The sequence below is a fragment of the Tigriopus californicus genome, chromosome 12 (genome assembly GCF_007210705.1).
Source record: "Tigriopus californicus strain San Diego chromosome 12, Tcal_SD_v2.1, whole genome shotgun sequence".
Classification (NCBI taxonomy): Eukaryota; Metazoa; Arthropoda; class Copepoda; order Harpacticoida; family Harpacticidae; genus Tigriopus; species Tigriopus californicus.
Genome location: NC_081451.1, coordinates 334,436 through 353,522, shown reverse-complemented (window position 1 = coordinate 353,522; position 19,087 = coordinate 334,436). Strand labels below are relative to the sequence as shown.

Below are 19,087 nucleotides of genomic sequence, written 5' to 3'. Positions count from 1 at the left end.
CGTGATCTACTTGAAACCAATTGTATAATAGAGTTTCCAAAGGAAAAGAATTTTCCACCCTTTAATATACATAATGGAGGAGAATCCCTTATGCGAATATCCACTCACTTAAAGAAAGAGTCAAAGGCAGGACCAATCCAGATATCCACTTCTTTGAGGATGGCTTGGTTTGTTTTTTACATTTGAAGTAATGGCAAGGAAAGGAGACATCCTTTTCAGCTCCTGCCTCGTTATGTTTTATTTTTTTTCTGTGTTTGGATTAGCAAGAAATTTACCATATGTATATAGCGCCACTATTTCCGCCCGCACCCATTGTAAATTTTTTGATTCATAACAAAGGTACTCTTTAAGTTCTTGATGTCTTGTAAATTGAAATCTGTCATTTACCAATGAGTAGAGTTCTTAATCGCATTCAGTAATAACCACCAGGATATAGAGCTAAATGTTCCTCAGGGTAACAAATTGCAAACGTGAATCCAGATTTGAAGTTTAACCTTTGAAGACTATGATTCTAGTATCAAAGGAAAGCCTTGACATCTTGAGCTTTGCCCTCTCTGGCTTTGTTCTAGGATCAGGTTTAAATTATTCACGTAATCCATGTCCAGAAGATAATGCAATTCAAAAGTTCATCCCAATATTTTGTATCTCCGAAACCAGGCAATCGACCCTCTTGGGTGCGCTGTACTATTCAATGGCGCGTGCCCAGTTCTTGCGTACTAAAACTAATTCACGTCATTTTTCAGATTCCGTCAGGGTTTCATGCGCGTGTTCAACTTCTTCAAGCGGATCGTGTGCCCCATGTCGTTCAGCTCGGGATCGAGTGGCACCCAGGCCAACGTGGAGCTGGACACGGCCACGGCTTTTAACCTGGAGGTGCGTCCCCAACGGAATGGGACCATTCATTACACCGCTCATTATCGTAATCCCAATGGTGCTCAAACGCAGAGCTTGGGGCCGGCGATGGGGCCCTCCCGAGAGGAGACAGTGCCCATGTTGACAGATGGGGCCCAGGGCCTCTTGGGGCTGGGTCGAGGCCGATCGTCAGAGGATCTCCCTCTGTCTAATGGGAACAAATTTGGCAAGACATTCCTCTGACACAAGGAGTTCCCCAGCCGAGAAAGACTGATTTGATCCTCCTGGGTCGCGTTCGTTCCCTTGGAAACCAGAACGACGAGTTTTGATTAAGCGGAGCGTTACAGGGTTGGCCACTAGTTTTCTTTCCTTATTTGGAGAAGAACTTTGAAATCCTGGTTTGTTCGCCCTCCCCGAAGGATGTTGTAATGGAATTTGAGAAATCTGAAGTTTTTTTTTTGCACTGAAACGCAAATTTGGTAAGGTGTTTTTGTAACTATTTTTTTTTTGACAACCCATAGCTTTTCTTTTGTTGTTGTGTGTTATTTTGATCCATTTAACGGGGCTGCAATAAAGCAAATCACTTTGTCAATACTCATCCCCATCTCCCTTAACTTTTTTGCTATGTTCCCCACGTGAACGAAAGGGCGACCCTGTACAAACCCAGGAGAAAATGTTGTTAATAATACGATTATTAGATTCATGCCATGTTGTGATATTTCCCATTCAGTGCAAGCGATAATGTCTACATATTAAAAGCCACGTCGTCTACCTTAACGAAAAAAAGAGATTTTCTCGTCGACGTCGTCGTCTCATTCTTTGTTATCTCCGACGATCTCTCATATTGGGATTGGGATGTTTTTTTCAGTAGGACCCAACGACAAACCCAAACCCAAAGGAATGTTCGCCTACACATACAGTTCAAACAGGCTTAAAGGTGATGTTGGCAGAGGGGCACTCTTTTGAGCCAAACAATTTTTGAACCAACAAATGTGTTTGAACGCGTGCGTTCAGGGACAAGAAGGTGGTTGCTGGAGGGGCAACATCCCACATCAACCACAACAGGTTACACACACATACATACACACACACACACTCTACATGCTTCATGTCCCAGTCAAGCACAAGTTCATTGCTCTGTGGAAAGAAATCTACACTGGGTCAGTGGTGTGTCTGTAGTGTGCACTAGAAAAGAGCCATCGTTGCGACCGGACGAGAGAGCCCCTTGGACAGGCCAATCGAGAATCACATCTGTGAATCGAGACCTAGATGAGAAAGTGCTGCTAGACGGGGATTGGTTTCGAAAGGATAGGGGGTATAGATTGGCGTGAGAGTACATATTCTAGACTCCGTAGAATTGCACGGAGGAGGCCATCAGTTAAAAATGAGTTCGTTTCCGCGGAACCATTTAGAAAGAAAAGCGCAACCTAGTCATCTCAATGAATTCCCCGATTGCCTGATCCAGTCTAAGACAATTGTAAGAAGATGTAATGCATCACAGAAAGTAGTCCTTTTGTTAGGAGTTTAGTTTTGGAATATGATAAATTATAAAGAAGGGTGAGGTGTTATTACTCTGTTCTTTCCCTTGATTTCCGGACCAATGTACCTTGTAAGTGAACTAAACCTATTGTGGTTCAATCAAACTGTATGAAAAAATAAGTTTCAATTGAAGTTCTCAATTGCAATGGACAGATGCAAATGACATGCCACATTTTATTTGATACCTCTGAAATGTCACACAAGAGATGCTACATTATATTTAAAGCAACCAGATAAAGTTTTGAAACCATTTTAAAAAGTTTCATGGTTTCAATTCAAGGCTCAAAAGAAGTGATCTGAAGCAGCGTTGCGTGCAGAACCCTTGAATGGCTGAACTGGATAGCAAAGGCTGACAATGTAAATGAAACACACAATGATCAATTTCCCAAAAATGTTACCTGTCACAACAAATCAGTTAATACTGATTTGATCAGCTGTTTTCAATGATTTAGTGCATACTCAAAACATTGCAACTCTGACAAAGGCTCGATTCGGCACAAACAAAAACTATATTGGCCATGAAATATGTATCTCATCTAGGATGAGTTCCCATCCGTGACGAGAGTCCAACTACTCGTCTATCCAACCATCCATCCATCCATCCATCCATTCAGGCAAGCAAGTAAGCTAGCAAGTTGCTCACCTAGATATTTCTCCGAGTTTCTCGACGTCCTCCTCCGTCCGTCCATCCGTTCAATGGTTCATGCCAGAGAGTGAGGGTGAGATCCAGAGCTTCTTTTCAAATCCCAACCACCACAACCACCAACATCTTCTTTTTGAACTCGGGGGGAGGGGCCAACCTAAGGAAAGAAAGGCCGCCCATCTGTATTTCCTATTTCATCCCAGAGTGCTGCTGGTCGAGGTGTGATTCATTGTGCCTTTGGCAAAGCGGCATTCCTTTCGGCCTTCATCCCGGATCTCGTGAATGAAAGGAGGAAGACGAGCAGGACGCACAACAGAGACATATCCTGGTCAGAATTCCTCCGACAATGGGTGAGTTTCCCTTTGGCATTAGGAATAAAAGTGTAGGGGTGAAATCCTAAACTCGATTCCGAGCAGCTCCAAAGGCACTTTTATCTTAAGACTTTTGATGGGAGAAGTGGCTACCGATCAAGGGAAAGCTAGCTGGTTTTAATTGGATGCTTATCCAACCATACCGCAAAGTGAAATGGAAACCAACAAACCAGAAATGCAAAGATCCATCCATTCATTCATTGGCTCTTGGCCCCTTCTTTTCCTCGTCTTCGTGGTTGGTGACACTTTTTATTTCACATTTCGGTTGACAAAGTCGTTTTTAATCGATTTCATTCAGAGTCTACCAAGAATGTAACATATTTGTAAAACTTTTTGACATAGTTCAACTCACTTCTGGATAAGGACCTACCCTAAAGAGAATGTTATTTTTTCATCAGACAACGTTCATCCTGTATGTTAAACCATCGAGTAACTCAGAAAGGATTGGAGTAAGCACCACAACTTGAGTTGTAAAAAGTCTAAACACAAACACATAAGAAGATTAAATCTAAATGGGATATCCAGTTATGTACTCATGGGAAGGAGCAATCAAGTTCAATCAAAAGTTTAAATCCTGTTAAAGCAAAGAGACAAAACGGGGCTATACTAATAAGTGATAACTGATAACAAAGGTTCATTTTATTGTGCTGCAAGCAGATATAGCAGATGATTTTGGCTTGGCAACTTCCCAATATTGTACTTTTGCCAAAAATACGTCAAACCTACTATGAAATTTACTTCCTAATAAGACGGAAACAAGTATGATTGACTTGTCAGTAAAGAGAAACTGGGCTAGGGCTTAATGAATTGCCCCTCTCTGTGTAACTCTATGAAGCAAAACAAAATTGCTCTCAACACTTCAGTTCTGCTGTATTGTCAATTTTCGTTAAAAAAGTAAGCCATACAAAGATTGCATGTTGAACTGAATTATGAAACTAGGATAATCATGCTTCGAGGGTCCCTGTTGTCTAAGAATTTTGAATTCTCATGCATAGCAGGACAACTAACGGCAATTTTTTATCAGCATTGAATGCTCTTTTTTGAGGTCAAAACAGAACAAAAAAGTGGTAGACGAATTAATTCCCAAAGTATTTGATGAGAAATGAAAGAAAACCAAGGTAATGCTGCCTTGACATAACAGTGTGGAGCATTTTCATGGCAATGTGACCTAACAATGCCAATTTTTCATTAGTCAGTGATTTACACTAATTAAGACACATGTGAAATCTGAATATGTATTCATTATTCATCAAAATATATTCCATCCTTTTAGTAATTTTTTCTCACAAATCCCAAAAGGATGTGCTTTTGAAAACAAATTCTGGGCTTCTACCTCTGCTTTAGTGAAAGATCTTTCGTTTTGTGGTAGCATCCCACTCCAAATTTGGCCGCGCATCCCCCGATTTGCATCTCAATGTGCATTCATTACACTCTTGACCTCACACTGAAAATGTGGCCGCATTAAAAAATGCCCTTTCCTCTTTCCATTTTCAGAACGGAGTGAGTAGTTCTTGAACGTCCCTTGAACTATCATTTCCCTTCTATTCATCTCCAGTCTTCCTGCCTCCGGGTTTTCAGGGCCAAATGACCATGGTAAGACCATGACAATTGAACAACACTCATAACCTGGAACACGCGACAAGCAAGATCGATGTCGTGTTCATTTGTATCCTTGCAGTCTAGACTCGTTCTGTTGCTTTGGGTGGCTCTGGTTTCGGGCCTTCCCACTGACCACAATGATCGCATTGCCTTCCAACGACGCATTGGGCCATTTTCAGGCGACAATCGCTTACCATTAGGCTCGTTCCACCAAGCCCCGCTCAACTATCAAAATGGGGTAAGACATGAGAAAACAACCATTTATGTAGAGGGGAGGCCTCCCAGTGGCCAATGGCACACTAATTAATGGGTTGTAACCGAGAGGCCCTCAAGAAAGCGAAAGAGAAATCCACTCACAGAGATGGAATATCGACAGAGGCATTAAAATCTACGTTATAGTTACCCTTGGATGAAGGTACATAATAACGTCCAAACCGTAGGGCCTTTTCTACTTTTGCTTGTTACTACCGATGGATCTTTTAAAAGGAAAAAAATAAAAATCAAAAAATCAAAAAAATCTGAGGTTTGTTTTGCTGTGGACAAGTTTGTCCAAATGAAAAAGATTGAACTCATACGTAACCACCAACTTGGAATGTGGGCTATTTTGTTCGAATCTTTATTGTAACCAATAACAACATGGCTCTCTCAAGAGCCATGCAACTTGTTTTTAAATAGGACTTTTTGGTGAAATTAACCCCAATGGAAAGAAAACCCATTAGCAACGAGATTTTCGGCTTCAGAGCAAAAGTATTTGTGCTTTCCGTGTAACTTGCAAATACGTTCTCTTGATGTTCCTTCTAAAGGATTTGAGTAGTGTTGGTTGGGATAAAAAAAAGCTAATCCAACTGCGCTTTTTTTCAGCAACTGGAGGAGGGAATCCTAGAACCTCCTAAACAAGAAGTGGCCAAAAGGAAACTTCTTTTGCCCATTATCAGTGAAGGTTACGCCTCCACCAATTTTCAAGGTGGCGCCTCTTCCAAAGACAAAGACACCTCCATACAGGAGCAATCAAAAATCGTCCAGGATGCCGAAACCAAGGCGGTGGTCACCACAAAGAGACCAACCAAAACCACCACAACTACTAAGCAACCTTCGCGACCCCCAAGGACAACCTCAAAACGAGTGATATTCCGAGATGAAACCACCCCAGCCCCAACAAAAGTCCCTATCATCAATGGTTACTTGTTTGACGAGTTGGATGCCCCCAAGATCCGGACTCCCCCGGCCTACCTCCCCTCACGACCACAAACAACGTCCACCCCAACCACGACCGAATCGCCATATGGACGTCCTTTACCTCTCCGTGGTCACTTCGCCAATCCAAGCCAAGGCCGACCTACCAGCTTCATACAGCCCGCATTTAACATCCCGGATCAGCCGTCATTAGCCTTTGATACCCAGTCCACCGTAGTTGGTCAAAAGTTTACCAACAAAGCTGATCCTCAGGTTTTGGAGGCAGGCTTGCCTGCCTTTGTTGAGACCGATAATGGTCAACGGATAGATCTCTACCAAGGGGAGCTCATCACGGCGGATAACAATCCGGAGGGAGAACTGGTCCATTTTTCATTTTCCCCGCCTCAGCAATCAGCTGGCACCAAGGACAAACCTGTCACATTGAAATCGAAGCCCAGCGCCTACGAGATTCCATCTTCAAGGCCAAGTGAAACAACCCCGCGTCCGTACCGACCCCAGTCTCAATCTCCTCCCCAACAAGACATCTACCAAGCTGGCTATGAGCAAATCAATGTCCCAGACCATACAAACCATCCAAGGCCAGGAGGTCCTGAGAAGTTTGATCCAAACACCTTCCACGAGGATCGACCTGCCCTGATATCCACCCAACAGAACTCCCAGAGCCCATCAAATTCGGACTATTATCCCTTGGGCAAGCCCGTGCATCTGCAAGCACCAGTTCCTCCTCGCGGGCCTCCAGGACAAAGCGCACAAAATGGGCCTCCACGACCTAAGCCCACCAGCTCATCGGGATCATTTTTTGACTTCCTTATCCCCTCCTTCATCCGTTCAAAGTCTGACCGCCCCAATAGACGTCCACCCCCACCCCCTCCCCCACAGAAACGACAGCCCCCACCAAAAAACAGGCAGCCCAGACCCCCTCCTCAAAACAGACGGCACAACTTCCCCATTCCTAGTGTTCCTCACATCGATCCGCCACGGCTGGACTTGAACGCTCCGTATGGGAGTCCTCAGAATCCCATCTTGCTCCATCTACCCGAGTCCTTTGGACAATATCCTCCCCCACCTCAACTTCAAAGGCGGACGTCGTCCCACGCCCGATTTGAAGACCATCACAATGCCCCCCCAGAACCAAATGAGTTAGATGAGAATGTGATCGTGAACCGCTTGGGGGAAGAGTTCTTGGCGGAGATACCAGAGGTCCAGGATCTTGAAAGCCAGGATCAAAACAATGTTATCATGGGAACTGTGGAAGAGGTGGATCTCGACTCAGATCTTGCTATTCGACGACCCATTGACCACATTCAAGTGCCAGGTATCTCCCAGGCTGTCCCAACACGCCAACAGGCCCCATTCTTACCCTCACAACACATGTCCCATCCTCTCCAAACGGAAAAGGCTGAGGGTCCCCATATCAAGGTCCCCAAACAACCAATGGCTCTACCCTACAAACTCGCCGAATACAGGCACAAGCTACAGGATCCCGAGTTCTTCAGGAATGTGACCCAAGCCCACGTCTTCCACTACAGGGATCCTGACCATGTGGACCAATCCAACGTTTCAGGGGATGAGCCTGTCTCCTATATTGAAGAATCGAATCCATTCTTCCTCCGTCAAGTTGATGGGGATAATCATGATATAGTCGAGGAGCCTCAAGCTTCTCAACACCAACCATTGGACCTCATAGAGTTTGCCCCACCTGCAAAGCCAAAGCATTACCAGACGCGGACCTCAAAACCCGATGTTAACACCGTCTATACCCCCAATGGAATAACCACCTCACGACCACTTGCGAGCTCAATGGAACCGTCTTTCAGTGTGGAGGCAGGACACTCCCCTGGGGGTCACATTGACCAACCTAGTAGAGACACCCGACATCCCATTGCCCAACAGATTAGTTCTTTCTTGGAATTTTATCTCAATAACCCAAAAGTTTCAAACAAGGCTCCAATTATTTCCACGTCAGTTGACAAACTTATCCACAATCACTTCGAGGTTGAGAACGAAATCCATGAGCACCCGGAGGAATCTTTTGAAGTCGGCTTGGACGAGGATGCGGCATTTCCATTGCTCGACCGCCAGGCTGAAGAGCAATTGGAGGAAGTCTTCATCGCCTCAGACTCGCCCCAAGATTCGGATTGGTACATCCTGGATACAAAAGGACGACGGGTGATGAAGGATAAATCGAGGACCGAGGAACCCAAATCCACCTCTGAGGATCCCTCATACCTTGAATCTGAACCCAACACCTCCCCAACAACACTTCAACCATCAGCTACTGATCCCCCATCCACCTCCGTTTCAATCTCAGAGCGTCCAGTTGAAGGCGGGTTTGTTCCCGTGTCCGTCCAAACTGAAAACTGAGGACGACGAGCTTCCTAATGTTGTGATATGTAAATAGATAGATAGCAGGTGTTTAAGGACTGGAGGTTTTGACAGATAATACATCAACAGTGTGTGTGTATGTTTAATAATCTCTTAACTCGTTTATATTTAATTCAATCAACAAGGACCCACTGCATTGGACGCCAAAAAATCCAAAGGGAGGCATCCAGGGTCCGCAATGTCGCTTGTAAATCTGAGCGTCTCGTAGCCATTGCCGACGATCGTGGCTGTCACAGTTGAGGTCACATTGAGCACTTGCACTTGTTCATAAGTGAGCAAGAGCTTTGCCCAGGCACGTCGATCACTTTGAGAATCCTGAACAAGGCCGACTTCGGGTCTTGTGTATTTACTTGCCTAAAACAGTGATATTTCTAAGATTGATGACCCTGTATAAGCTTAAGGTGGACCCAAAGAACTCACCTTGGTTGCTTGAATAGCGGGAGTGAAGGGCTCTGCTTGGCCATTCTGATCCAAAAGCGGCTGTTCAACCACCAACGAGGATCGGCGTCTCCGCCCTGATGATGGGGTCAACATGGAACCGGTACAAGTGGTCATTGGCACGGCAGTCCGCCAACACGAACTGCACCATTAGGAAAAGGAAAAGAAAATTGATTATTGTTTTATTGCATTACGGTCTTTCACACTCGTAAAATCAATGGGATGGAACTTCAATCATATTGGGATAAGTTGAAAGCATACCGATAGAACAGGTTACGACTTAAACAAAAGATGAGCAGTTCTTTATGCTACTCATGTTGCAGTTTGTGCAACAACTTACTCTACCCTTGTTTAAAATGAATCCATCTACATGGCGACCTGTTACTAAGTTTCAGAGCTGATTAAGACGATTTCTGAATACTATTCCCGACCAGCCCCATGTTCAAGGACTACGTCGGACAGTGAATTTAAACTCGTTCAGAAACTAATGAATACTTTTATGAAATTTGACCATTTTGACAGGTGTAATCCGTTACCTGAAAACTGTGAGGATGTCGGTGGAAATGGCAACTATGCTCGTAGAAGTGGTAGTTATGGTCATCCAAGGCTTGAGAAGCCGATACTCTGCTGGTAGATTTTCTTTCCCTTCGGCCTTATCAATGGAACCTTCAACTTGATCCTCCTTGGAAAGAGCGCCTCCCTTCTTAACCACCTGATGTGCTACAACGTCATCAGCATTGACGGTACTATTGTGGAAAACGACGTCCTCCAAGGTCACTCGAACGTCATTGCCCTGATTCAGATCCTCCACTTCGGCTTTTGATTTGCCGGATCCGCATCTCAAAGGATCCCCGTCCCCTCTTGAACATAGTATGGATGCTTCAACTTGCTCGAAGGGCTCCTCAACAATTTCTGGTTGATCCACAATGTTCGTTACAGGTTGAATTAGAGGCATGAGAGTTGTGGCCTCAATGATTGTATTTTCAACGGCCTCAGTGCTCGCAGTCTCGATTGTCTCTGTGACTGTGGTTCCAGTGGCCTCAGTGATTGCGGTTTCGGGGGTCAAAGGAGCTGGTGCATTCGAGATCTCACCCTCATAGTCGTCATCTTCCGTGTCATCCATAGTCTCCGGTTGATCCCTGGCAATAAGCCGTTGGTCATCAAAAGTATTAGGTTCAGTGGTGCTCGCCAATCCATCGGTTGTGGTCTCATCAGGGACCTCGGTTAGATCTGGAACAACTTCGGATGCCTCTACAGTTGCCTCTGCATCAAAACTGTCAATTGGAACGAGGACCTCACCGTCATCAGGAGCAATTGACACAAAAGCAACAGGACTCAGGGTTGGGTCCTCCGTCTCATTCTCAATCATGGCTAGATCTGACTCATCGACAAACATGGCGTTCAATTTAGGACCAAGCTCGTCAGCTTGGAATTTTTTTGGGAGTGGGGCTACCATGACCACAGATTGAACAGACTCGCTCTCCATGGCCAACTGATCCATCGGGTCATAATCGTAGGGGCTCTCGGATTCAACCAGATTGTCAGATTCATGGTAATCAGAGTGGGGTATGGATGTGTCAAGGGTTGCGTTGGCGATGACACTTTGTGTTTCGATGGTCTCTGTGCTTGGGTCTGTGGTTATATTTTCAGTCGTTGAGTCAGTCGGAGTAGCTTCGGTAGTGGTCAATAAGTCGTCGGTGTGGTCTTCACTGACTGGTTTGCCCAAACTACCACAAATCAGAATTGTCAAGAGGTATCCAACTATCCGGAAGTCCTATTGTAACCGAGTTAAACCAATTGATTATCCATGCTTCATTCACGATTGGGTTGGATTCGTGACAAAAGGCTCTAATATTGAAATTGAATTGCTTGAAGAACTCTACTCTTACCATATTTATGACAATGGATTTGATGTTGTCGGTGGTGCAGGTTCTTCTTTGTCTCTAGTCAAGTTTTCTTCCTCTACCAAAAAACGTCAGTTTCACCCTGCAAGGATTGTCCAGATCTAGATCCTTCATGTGGATTGCTTAACAACCTTCCTCCAAAAGAGCTTGATGAACGATCTGGACGAATCCCTGCATACGTTCCGAGCGTTTGTGGTGGGTTTCAAGCCAGTTTTGAGGCTCTTGACCTGGGCGAGAGCTTCTTGAAAGTGAAACTCGACGAAATGGAAAATCAACCTCATTCTTCCTGAGGGGCTTTAATCGTCCGCCTTGAAAGAGACCCTCTGTTCAGGAAACTTTCATTCATCAACGTGTGATTTACCGACTGATTTGTATTAAGTATCATAATGTCAATGAAAACTAAGTGACAATATTGATTTCTACTTTGTTGATATACTAACTTAAAAAGAATGCTTCAATTTTCTTAGCTTGGTATTGTTAATTAGAGTGCTAAAATCTTTAAAGTCAAAGCAAAAATCATCCCATTGCAAGTGTCTCTCCTTCCACATAATCAATATAAGTAAACCAAAAAGTTGTAAGCGGGTATATATCCCATGCAGCATATTTAACTTTACAAAATTTAAACTTATATTTAAATGATGATTTACGTCTTATTAAGATGAGAGCTAGTCAGGACTAATTTCTATATCCAGACAATGTTTTGATGCATAGATTTTTTTTACTATTTTGAACTGCATCATTGTTAATGTGAAAAGAAAAGTTGTGAGCGAAATGACCTCACGCGGAATAGGGGTCTCATTCATTGGAATGAACCTGGGAATCAGCCGCCAAGTCGTCAAGGATATTAGAAAGAGGTTCAAAGCCTGAGAAATCAGTGTGGATCCCGGCTATGATTAATGCCTTCAAACGTCGAATTAAGACGAATCAATCAGGGTCACCAAGGGTGTGAAAGAAACCAATGTCCGAAGGACCATAACATACTTTGGCTCCATGTCGAAGGCTCGGAAGAGGATGCACCTCATCATTGATGCAACAATGCCAAAATGTTTGCCCGATCCAAGTTCTTACTCCATGAAATAATGAATGGAAAGCAAGTCATCTTTTTCATTAATGAAAAATTGTCCAGGGTTGACAACGTGCCGAACTGAAGGACAAACCACCATATATCTCCAACAAGAGGGTGATGGATGTACCTGACAATGTCAAGTTCTCTTTAGAAATTAAACATGCGACTTCAGTGATCGTCCTGGTTATCGCGGACAACTTGGCGGCTTATTCCCAGGTTCTTTCCAAAGAATGAGGCTCATAATCCACATGAGGTCATTTCGATGACAACTTATCTTTTGACATTTACAGTGATGCCAGTCAAATTATTAAAAAAGTATGAATGTTAAAACGTTGTATGGATATAGAAATTAGCCCTGACAAAGCCTAAACTTAATAAGACGACATGTCATTTATAAAATCTAAATTCAGATTCAAAATTTGTCAAGTTAAATATGCCGCGTGGGATAGCTAGATGAAACATCCATCTAGATTTTTTTTTGAAAAATTCGAGAGCCTTCAATTTGACATGAAACCCTTCCAAGTGCAAGTAACAGGGGAAAAAGCCAGAAAATGCATTATCTGCATAACTTTATTTGCTACTAGAAAGACGATATTTGTGAATGTGGTACCTTCAACAACTGGGCACTTGCAGGGAGTTCAGGGCACTACTAGGAAAACACCCCGGAGTGGTAAAGGCCAAAGTTTGCGTGGCACCCAATATCGTGGCTGTGGATTGGACCACGACAGTTGAAGTGGTGGTAACCGTGGTGACAAAGCAGCCAAACCAACACAACTTCCTACTGCTGAATCCGTTACTGAGAGGTCCCTTGGAGGACTGGATCCACTCAAGAGCTTCCAGTGGCTCCTCGTGTACCTCCGGGATCAAGGGTTCGTCCATGAGGATCGCGTCGTTGGCGGTGCCCTGATTTGTCAATTCCTGGCCTTCACTGGCGTTGAAATTAGAAGCCTGTTGGAACAAGTTGGAAGGCTGTAAGCAAGATGTGTGATATGATCAATCAAAAACTCCCAGTACCCTTGAGGCTCTAATGAAGGGTTGAAAGTCCTGGGGTTTGTTCTGAATGAGGAGATGAGGAACGGCTTCTTCGATGACCTGAATGTTCCTTCGCTTTCGCTTTCCACTCAAATTGGAAGAGGAGCAAACAGGAATATTGGCCACCAGGGTAGTAAAACAAGAGCTGGAAAGAGTATTCCTCTTTTGAAAGGTTTTCAACTTTCATGATGGAAAAATGCGGTTCTTGTTTTAATATACATCTATCAAAATCTAGCACTGATTTATACTCATTCAGTGATGGGCACAGTCAGTCTAATGTTCAATGTCGTATTCAATGAAGATGATATGAGGGTGGCTTGAGGAGTATTGGAAAATGTCTTGAGGAAAAAAAATAGGCTTACTTTATGTCGGACCCAAAAAACAAGTGTGAAGCATGCATTTCATTAGTTCAAGTTTACACCAACAATATTTAGAACTTTTACCCAAAACGGCGTTAGCTAAGATTAGATGATAATTCGCCCAACCTTCTGCAAGAAACTACAGTATAGCCAACATTTGTGAACTGAATGACACTTTCATTGAAGAACATTGGGACTGCTGGACTGTCTGGTGGCCATGCTAACACTAAATATACGTAGATTAACTCTTGACTTTTAAGCTCACCATTTTATTAATCGGTTAATTTACGTACATCGAATGATAGCAATCACGAGGATCTTGGGCATGAGAAAAGTATTGTTCAATTCAAGCAACAATTGTTGAGAGTTGTGACCACTCTCAGGAACGTAAAATATGTTGCTTCTCGCTCTGATTTATTGGCCAAGTCTCATCAATGTGCTGATGCCTTGAAATCATTTAAACAAACACGCAAACAGCTGAAACATTTGTAAATACTTTTCCATGACTCTACATACACTTTAGCCTTGTTTTCAAACAAGGCAAGTAATGCGCATCTTAGACCGTTCTCATGACCGACAACTTCATCATTTGCACTCTTACATTTGATGTACTCATTTCAAAATTACTCAAACCATGCCCACCTCTGGCTATTAATTCCTCCCTCCATTCAGAGACTTTTTTCTTACCTGAAAGTCGTGAGAGTGCTCGTTATCGTTAAACTCGAGGTGACAGTCTGGGTCAAAGTGATGAAGGCTTGATCTCCGCTCCTCCCTCTCCAAAGGTCCAACTGTCTTGGCTCTTGCTCTCCTTGCTTTGTGGACTCCAATGAATGTCCATCGTAGTGACCATTGTTATTAATGTCGATATTGCTGTCAGTATTGTCTTTACTCCCCCCACCCAAGGGAGTAGCTGAGGTCACCATGAGCCAGGCCCAGAAACTTAGGCGCATTAGGCCCCAAAATCTGCTTGAACGTGTCTGTCTCATTCTCTTGACGAAGTTGAACTGCCACCTGAAGTTCGTTTTGTTCAGGATGTGTCGTTTTCTCTCTATTGCTCAAGAAGATAAAGAAGATCCTAATCTCGGCACCGACGAACATGCTCAGTGCCTGGAATATTTCTTCAGGATGGTTTCCTGCTCCTCCAAGCATTTGAGTGAAAATTTCCGACGATTACATCTCAAGCCAAGTAAGTGAGTTAAACACAGTATTGACTTCATTTGTTTGCTTGGCAGGTAGGTCAAATTCGAGTTTGAAAGCAAAAGCCAATGATTTTTATTTACAGTAAATGCATGGTTGGATCAAAAATAGTGTATGAACTCTGAAATCTGCTTTGGGAAATTGATTCAATTTTTTTGTGCAGAAACTCTTCAACCAAAAAATCATGCTCAAAAGACTCTGAGAAATTGGGTTAACCTATTTTTCGTTTTAATTGCACATGTTTTTCCCCATGATTTGCAGCAACAATTTACGTATTTGCATTAAATGATGCAAATATCGTCATATTTTCAAAGAGACACTCCCACAGGTAGACACTACTTCAATAATAGAACACTGTCGTCTAGCATCAATTCATTATTGTTTATTGTTACCGCCACTCGAAATCACAATCTGTAGTAAGAAAGAGTATAGGCATGAAGAAAAAAAGAAAAATCACAGCCAACCGCCAAGCGGGATTATCGCAAACATTGGATATGGGCCCAGGTACAGTTCAAGGTACATAGAGCATAGAGCTCTAGGCACAGGTAACTGACAATTCAGACACGAATAGAGGAAAGAGCATTGACTAGTGAAGTTGGTTCGATTCTGTTCTCTGGGCGCCAACCCATTTCTAAAAGGACGAGGCGCTTTGAGCCATTCAATTACTCAGGGGAAGTGAGTTCCACTGATCCACAGTCCGCACTAAGAAGGAATTCGATTGGGAAGACGATTTTGCGACAGGCTTACGAACCTCTCGCTCCGCAATACTGTACATCTGGTGATCCTTTCCGACACGTCACTGACCATCGGGATCACGCCCTCCGTCGAATAGACATTCCTGACAGCGATACTTCCACTGATTTTTTTTGTAAAAGTTGACCAAATTGCTATCAATCCTACTTTGTTCCAGTGAAGGCAGACCCCACAAGCGCAACCGTTCCGTATATTCAAAACCAATGGACCCCACTCAAAGCCATTCTTCGTTGGACAGACTCCAGAACCTCACAAGAATATTTCAGGGCCGGGGACCAAGCAGATGTAGAGTAAGCCTATTCAAGAATTGGTCGAACGTAGATGGTGTACAAAGGTTTGAGTAGAGGGTTTGTCAGAGAAACGACACTCAGGAGATTTCTGAGATTTTTTTGACTTCTTCGGGGCTGCCTGGTGTGTGCAATGGGGATCGGCTTTGAACATATTTAGTTATGTGATTCTCATTATCAAGTTCCGATTTCAGGAAGCCAGTGAGTTGATGGCTCGTTTGTCTGCTTTGGTTGAAACTGAGTAACTCAAGAGAAGTCGATCAGCCCGACACCCTGCTGCCCAATTACCAAAATGTGTCCAAAGCAAAGTCTCAAGTGGCTTGGTTGGAGTGACTTTTCTCTGACCAGCCCTCTAGGTTTGAGCACGCAAAGATGACGAGTGGAGAAACACCGTTTAATGATTCCAAACACCGAATTACCACGACTGGCCATTTTGGCACAGTGGGACAAGAACGTCATTTTTCCGTGAGGGTGGATCCCCGGGTCCTTTTCTTGTTGTACCTCTGATATTGGGCCACCACCCAGGACATATACAAATGGGCATTACCCTCATACTCTTCCTTACCAAAACGTAAAACTTTTCTTTTGGTAGCACGAAGACCATCTGGTTCGAAATGAATTTGGTCAAGAGCATATTGCAATTTAATTTCTTCATGAGCAGAAGAGATGGCACTGAAGAGTTAGGAGTCGTCATCAAATTTAAGAGAGCATTCCAGCTTATTGACGACCAGATCGTCCATTAAGTCAACACTTGGACTGTGTTCCGTCCACCAGCCAGGAGTGAAAGGTCCTAACTTATTGAATTCCGTGGTGAAAGGAAGCATGGAACTTTTGACCCAAGCACTAGGTAAAAATACCTTGATAGCTCTCGAAGATGGAGAGCACCTAATACAAGGGCTTCAATTTCTTAGACCTATCTCAAGGCGTCCGGTTATAACCCTAATCAGGGCATACGAGCAATAGTTCGAGCTTCCTTTATCAGGGCTTCAAACAATCATCAATCAATTGACTAAGGATACAAATTGCTAACTACCTCTACTCCCCATTGGTCCCAGATCAATCTCGGTTGTCTGGCATATACCTGGGCCAATCTTCAAGGCTAACTATCCTGCAAAATGTGGTCACTATCCTAGTCTAGTGGGCATCTATCAAACGATGTTGATCTCTACTCTTAGAGTCTAACACCTGATTCTTGCCAAATCAAAGATGAACTTCGGTTACAGTTGATTACAAATTACTTGATACCTCTACTCCCTACGATGCCAGAACGATCTTGGTCGTCTGGAAAATCTAAGCTACTCTTCAAGGTAAACTGGACAGTTACATCTACTTTATTCATCAAAAAAATAATAATATCTGTTTTTGCAAGAGATATACATCTAACAGCTCTTATCATCAACATTTTTCTGTAAAACTAAGGCACTTCTCTGAAAGCATTTAAGGGTTACTTCCGGCACCGAGGTTTGAACCCGACACCTGGGGAGAGGATTCTTGTCTTGTTTATGGTGCCCCTTGGACGGCTAGACTACACCAGCCCAACTTATTTGTGGTAAGCTTGAGATTCCATTCATCAGCAGCAGTCAAAACACTGGGTGACACTTTTGTTGCTTTTCATAGCATTGGTGTTGTCAATTCCCTCAGGATTGATTTCGTACTCTTTATCTTGCTTGGGTGGGAAATATAATTAAACAAGGAAGCAAGGTGTCAACTCATAACATTGTTTGTTTATGAAGGTTGAAGTTTAAATTGCCTTGTATTTAGTGCAGGGCGACCACTTCTTTGAGGTTCTACAAAAATCTTGGTTGATTTCGTAAGCATCTTGCAAGTTCATTTCCTGCTTTTGTAAGTAAAAGAGCCATTTCAATCCCGCCCATTTTTAACAAGTAGGGATAAAAACATTACAAAGGTACAAAAAAGCTGGTCAACGAATCGTTCCGCCAGGGAATTTTTCCTAAACTTTGGAAAACGGCCAAAGTTGTACCCATCTTCAAAACAGGAAACCCCGCCTTGGAGTCAAACTGAAGGCCCATCGCAGTGCTCCCCGCAGTGTCAAAAATTGTGGAAAAATTGGCTTGCAAACAATTTGAACGCCATATTAAAACCGAGAATATTATCCCTCCAGGACAGCATGGCTTCCAGAAAGAGCACTCCACCTTCACTGCACTATGCTAAGTCTACTAAAACCTTGCCAGTGCTAATGCCATTGGGCGGGCTGGTTTATTGTAGTTTGATCTGAGTGCAGCCTTTGCTTATTTGGACCACGACATATCCGTGGACAAGCTGGGACAGTGCGGATTTGGAAGAAGTGCCAAGGAGTGGGTTCGGTCCTTTTTAATGGGGAGGGAACATCGAGCCTGCTATGAGGGGCAACTATCCGATCCCATGCGATTGGAAGTTGGATCACCTCAGGGGTCCGTTCTCTCTCCCCTACTCCCCCATACTCTTGCTCCTCTATACCATGGATTTTCCGTGGTATCTTCCCCAGGAGTCCCGTGCTGATTTCACGGGTCTTGCCGATGACACAATCGTGGTTGTGCATGGAGCAAATGCCAAGCAACTGGAGAAGAGTCTTGAGCCGGAGGCACGATTAACCCTCGATTACATGGTATTGAAGAAACTAAAAGCCAATGCATCCAAAACAATCCTGATGATCAGCAACAGAATTACAAAATACTACATCAATCCAGGTCGGTCAAGCATTGGTTGAAAAATCTCAGTCATGCGAAATTCTGTGAGTCCACTTGCAGAACAATCTGAAGTGGAACACGCACATGACGCCCCTACGATCTACGATCAGAATTAAACCCTGGACTGGGAACTCTTGGACAACTTAGACTCGAGGGTTCCTAAGCATCATCTAATGGTAGGAGTCGACTCGTTAGTCATTTCTAAAATCCCCTTATTCTACAAGATACGTCTACCCAGAGAAACATTGCTGATTCAACTCCAACACAATATCCAGGTTGGACTGAACAATGTTCTCCGCGAATTAGGGGGCATCAAACTTCGAGACCACGTCAGCATATGTGGAGGAACTCCACAAACGTCTTGGATACTTTTCACCAAATTACTATTAGACCAGGATATAGTAAGCAATAACTTATTACGCCTTTTAATCTTTGTCAGTATAACTCAAAAATTATATAGCAACCTTGAGAGCACATCCACGTAAGAAATCAATTAGAGGACCCCCTGTTGTCTCAAAGCTAAGCATCAAATCCTGCAGTCTCTCAAAGGTAATCTGGTAATTGTTGCTTCTCTGGCGTTGTTTTTCTCCTCTTCTCTGCTGTAATTTTCTCAATCACAACACTGTTCAACACTTGCACACTCATGAGAGCCCGTATCAGCTTGTAGGGGTTGGGGTGACACATGCCAACTTTGCTTTCCAGGCTGCGATGCCACCCCTTCACACCCCAAATCGACGACGAGCAAATCGACGACGAGTTGAGAGCTTAAGATTAAGATGTT

General features: G+C 43.6%; 4 protein-coding genes across 5 annotated transcripts in view; 2 read left to right on the top strand and 2 right to left on the bottom strand.

The window, feature by feature from the left end:
• LOC131891597 (tachykinin-like peptides receptor 99D) overlaps positions 1 to 1,654 on the top strand; it is a 37,568-nt gene extending 35,914 nt beyond the window's left edge. Inside the window, exon 9 of the mRNA XM_059241213.1 lies at positions 744 to 1,654. Coding sequence (XP_059097196.1) covers positions 744 to 1,095 — 352 coding nt within the window. The 3' untranslated portion in view covers positions 1,096 to 1,654. The remainder of the gene's footprint in view (positions 1 to 743) is intronic.
• Positions 1,655 to 2,730: 1,076 nt separating this feature from the next.
• LOC131891595 (uncharacterized) lies at positions 2,731 to 8,674 on the top strand. 2 transcript variants are annotated; one of them, XM_059241211.1, is made up of 4 exons: positions 2,731 to 3,384; positions 4,900 to 4,998; positions 5,084 to 5,242; positions 5,866 to 8,674. In XM_059241211.1, the coding sequence occupies exons 2-4, from the start codon at positions 4,990 to 4,992 to the stop codon at positions 8,560 to 8,562; spliced, it is 2,865 nt and encodes a 954-aa protein (XP_059097194.1). In that variant the 5' UTR covers positions 2,731 to 3,384; positions 4,900 to 4,989; the 3' UTR covers positions 8,563 to 8,674. The 2 variants fall into 2 exon arrangements, with proteins under 2 accessions (XP_059097194.1, XP_059097193.1); XM_059241210.1 differs by lacking the exons at positions 2,731 to 3,384; positions 4,900 to 4,998 and having other exon boundaries at positions 5,023 to 5,242.
• Positions 8,648 to 11,263, bottom strand: LOC131891596 (uncharacterized). Its single transcript, XM_059241212.1, has 4 exons — positions 10,911 to 11,263; positions 9,558 to 10,795; positions 9,004 to 9,163; positions 8,648 to 8,937 (listed from the first exon to the last, which is right to left on the bottom strand). The coding sequence occupies exons 1-4, from the start codon at positions 10,911 to 10,913 to the stop codon at positions 8,701 to 8,703; spliced, it is 1,638 nt and encodes a 545-aa protein (XP_059097195.1). The 5' UTR covers positions 10,914 to 11,263; the 3' UTR covers positions 8,648 to 8,700.
• Positions 11,264 to 12,548: 1,285 nt separating this feature from the next.
• LOC131891599 (uncharacterized) lies at positions 12,549 to 15,139 on the bottom strand. Its single transcript, XM_059241215.1, has 3 exons — positions 14,070 to 15,139; positions 13,006 to 13,168; positions 12,549 to 12,939 (listed from the first exon to the last, which is right to left on the bottom strand). The coding sequence occupies exons 1-3, from the start codon at positions 14,366 to 14,368 to the stop codon at positions 12,604 to 12,606; spliced, it is 798 nt and encodes a 265-aa protein (XP_059097198.1). The 5' UTR covers positions 14,369 to 15,139; the 3' UTR covers positions 12,549 to 12,603.
• Between the last annotated feature and the right edge of the window lie 3,948 nt (positions 15,140 to 19,087).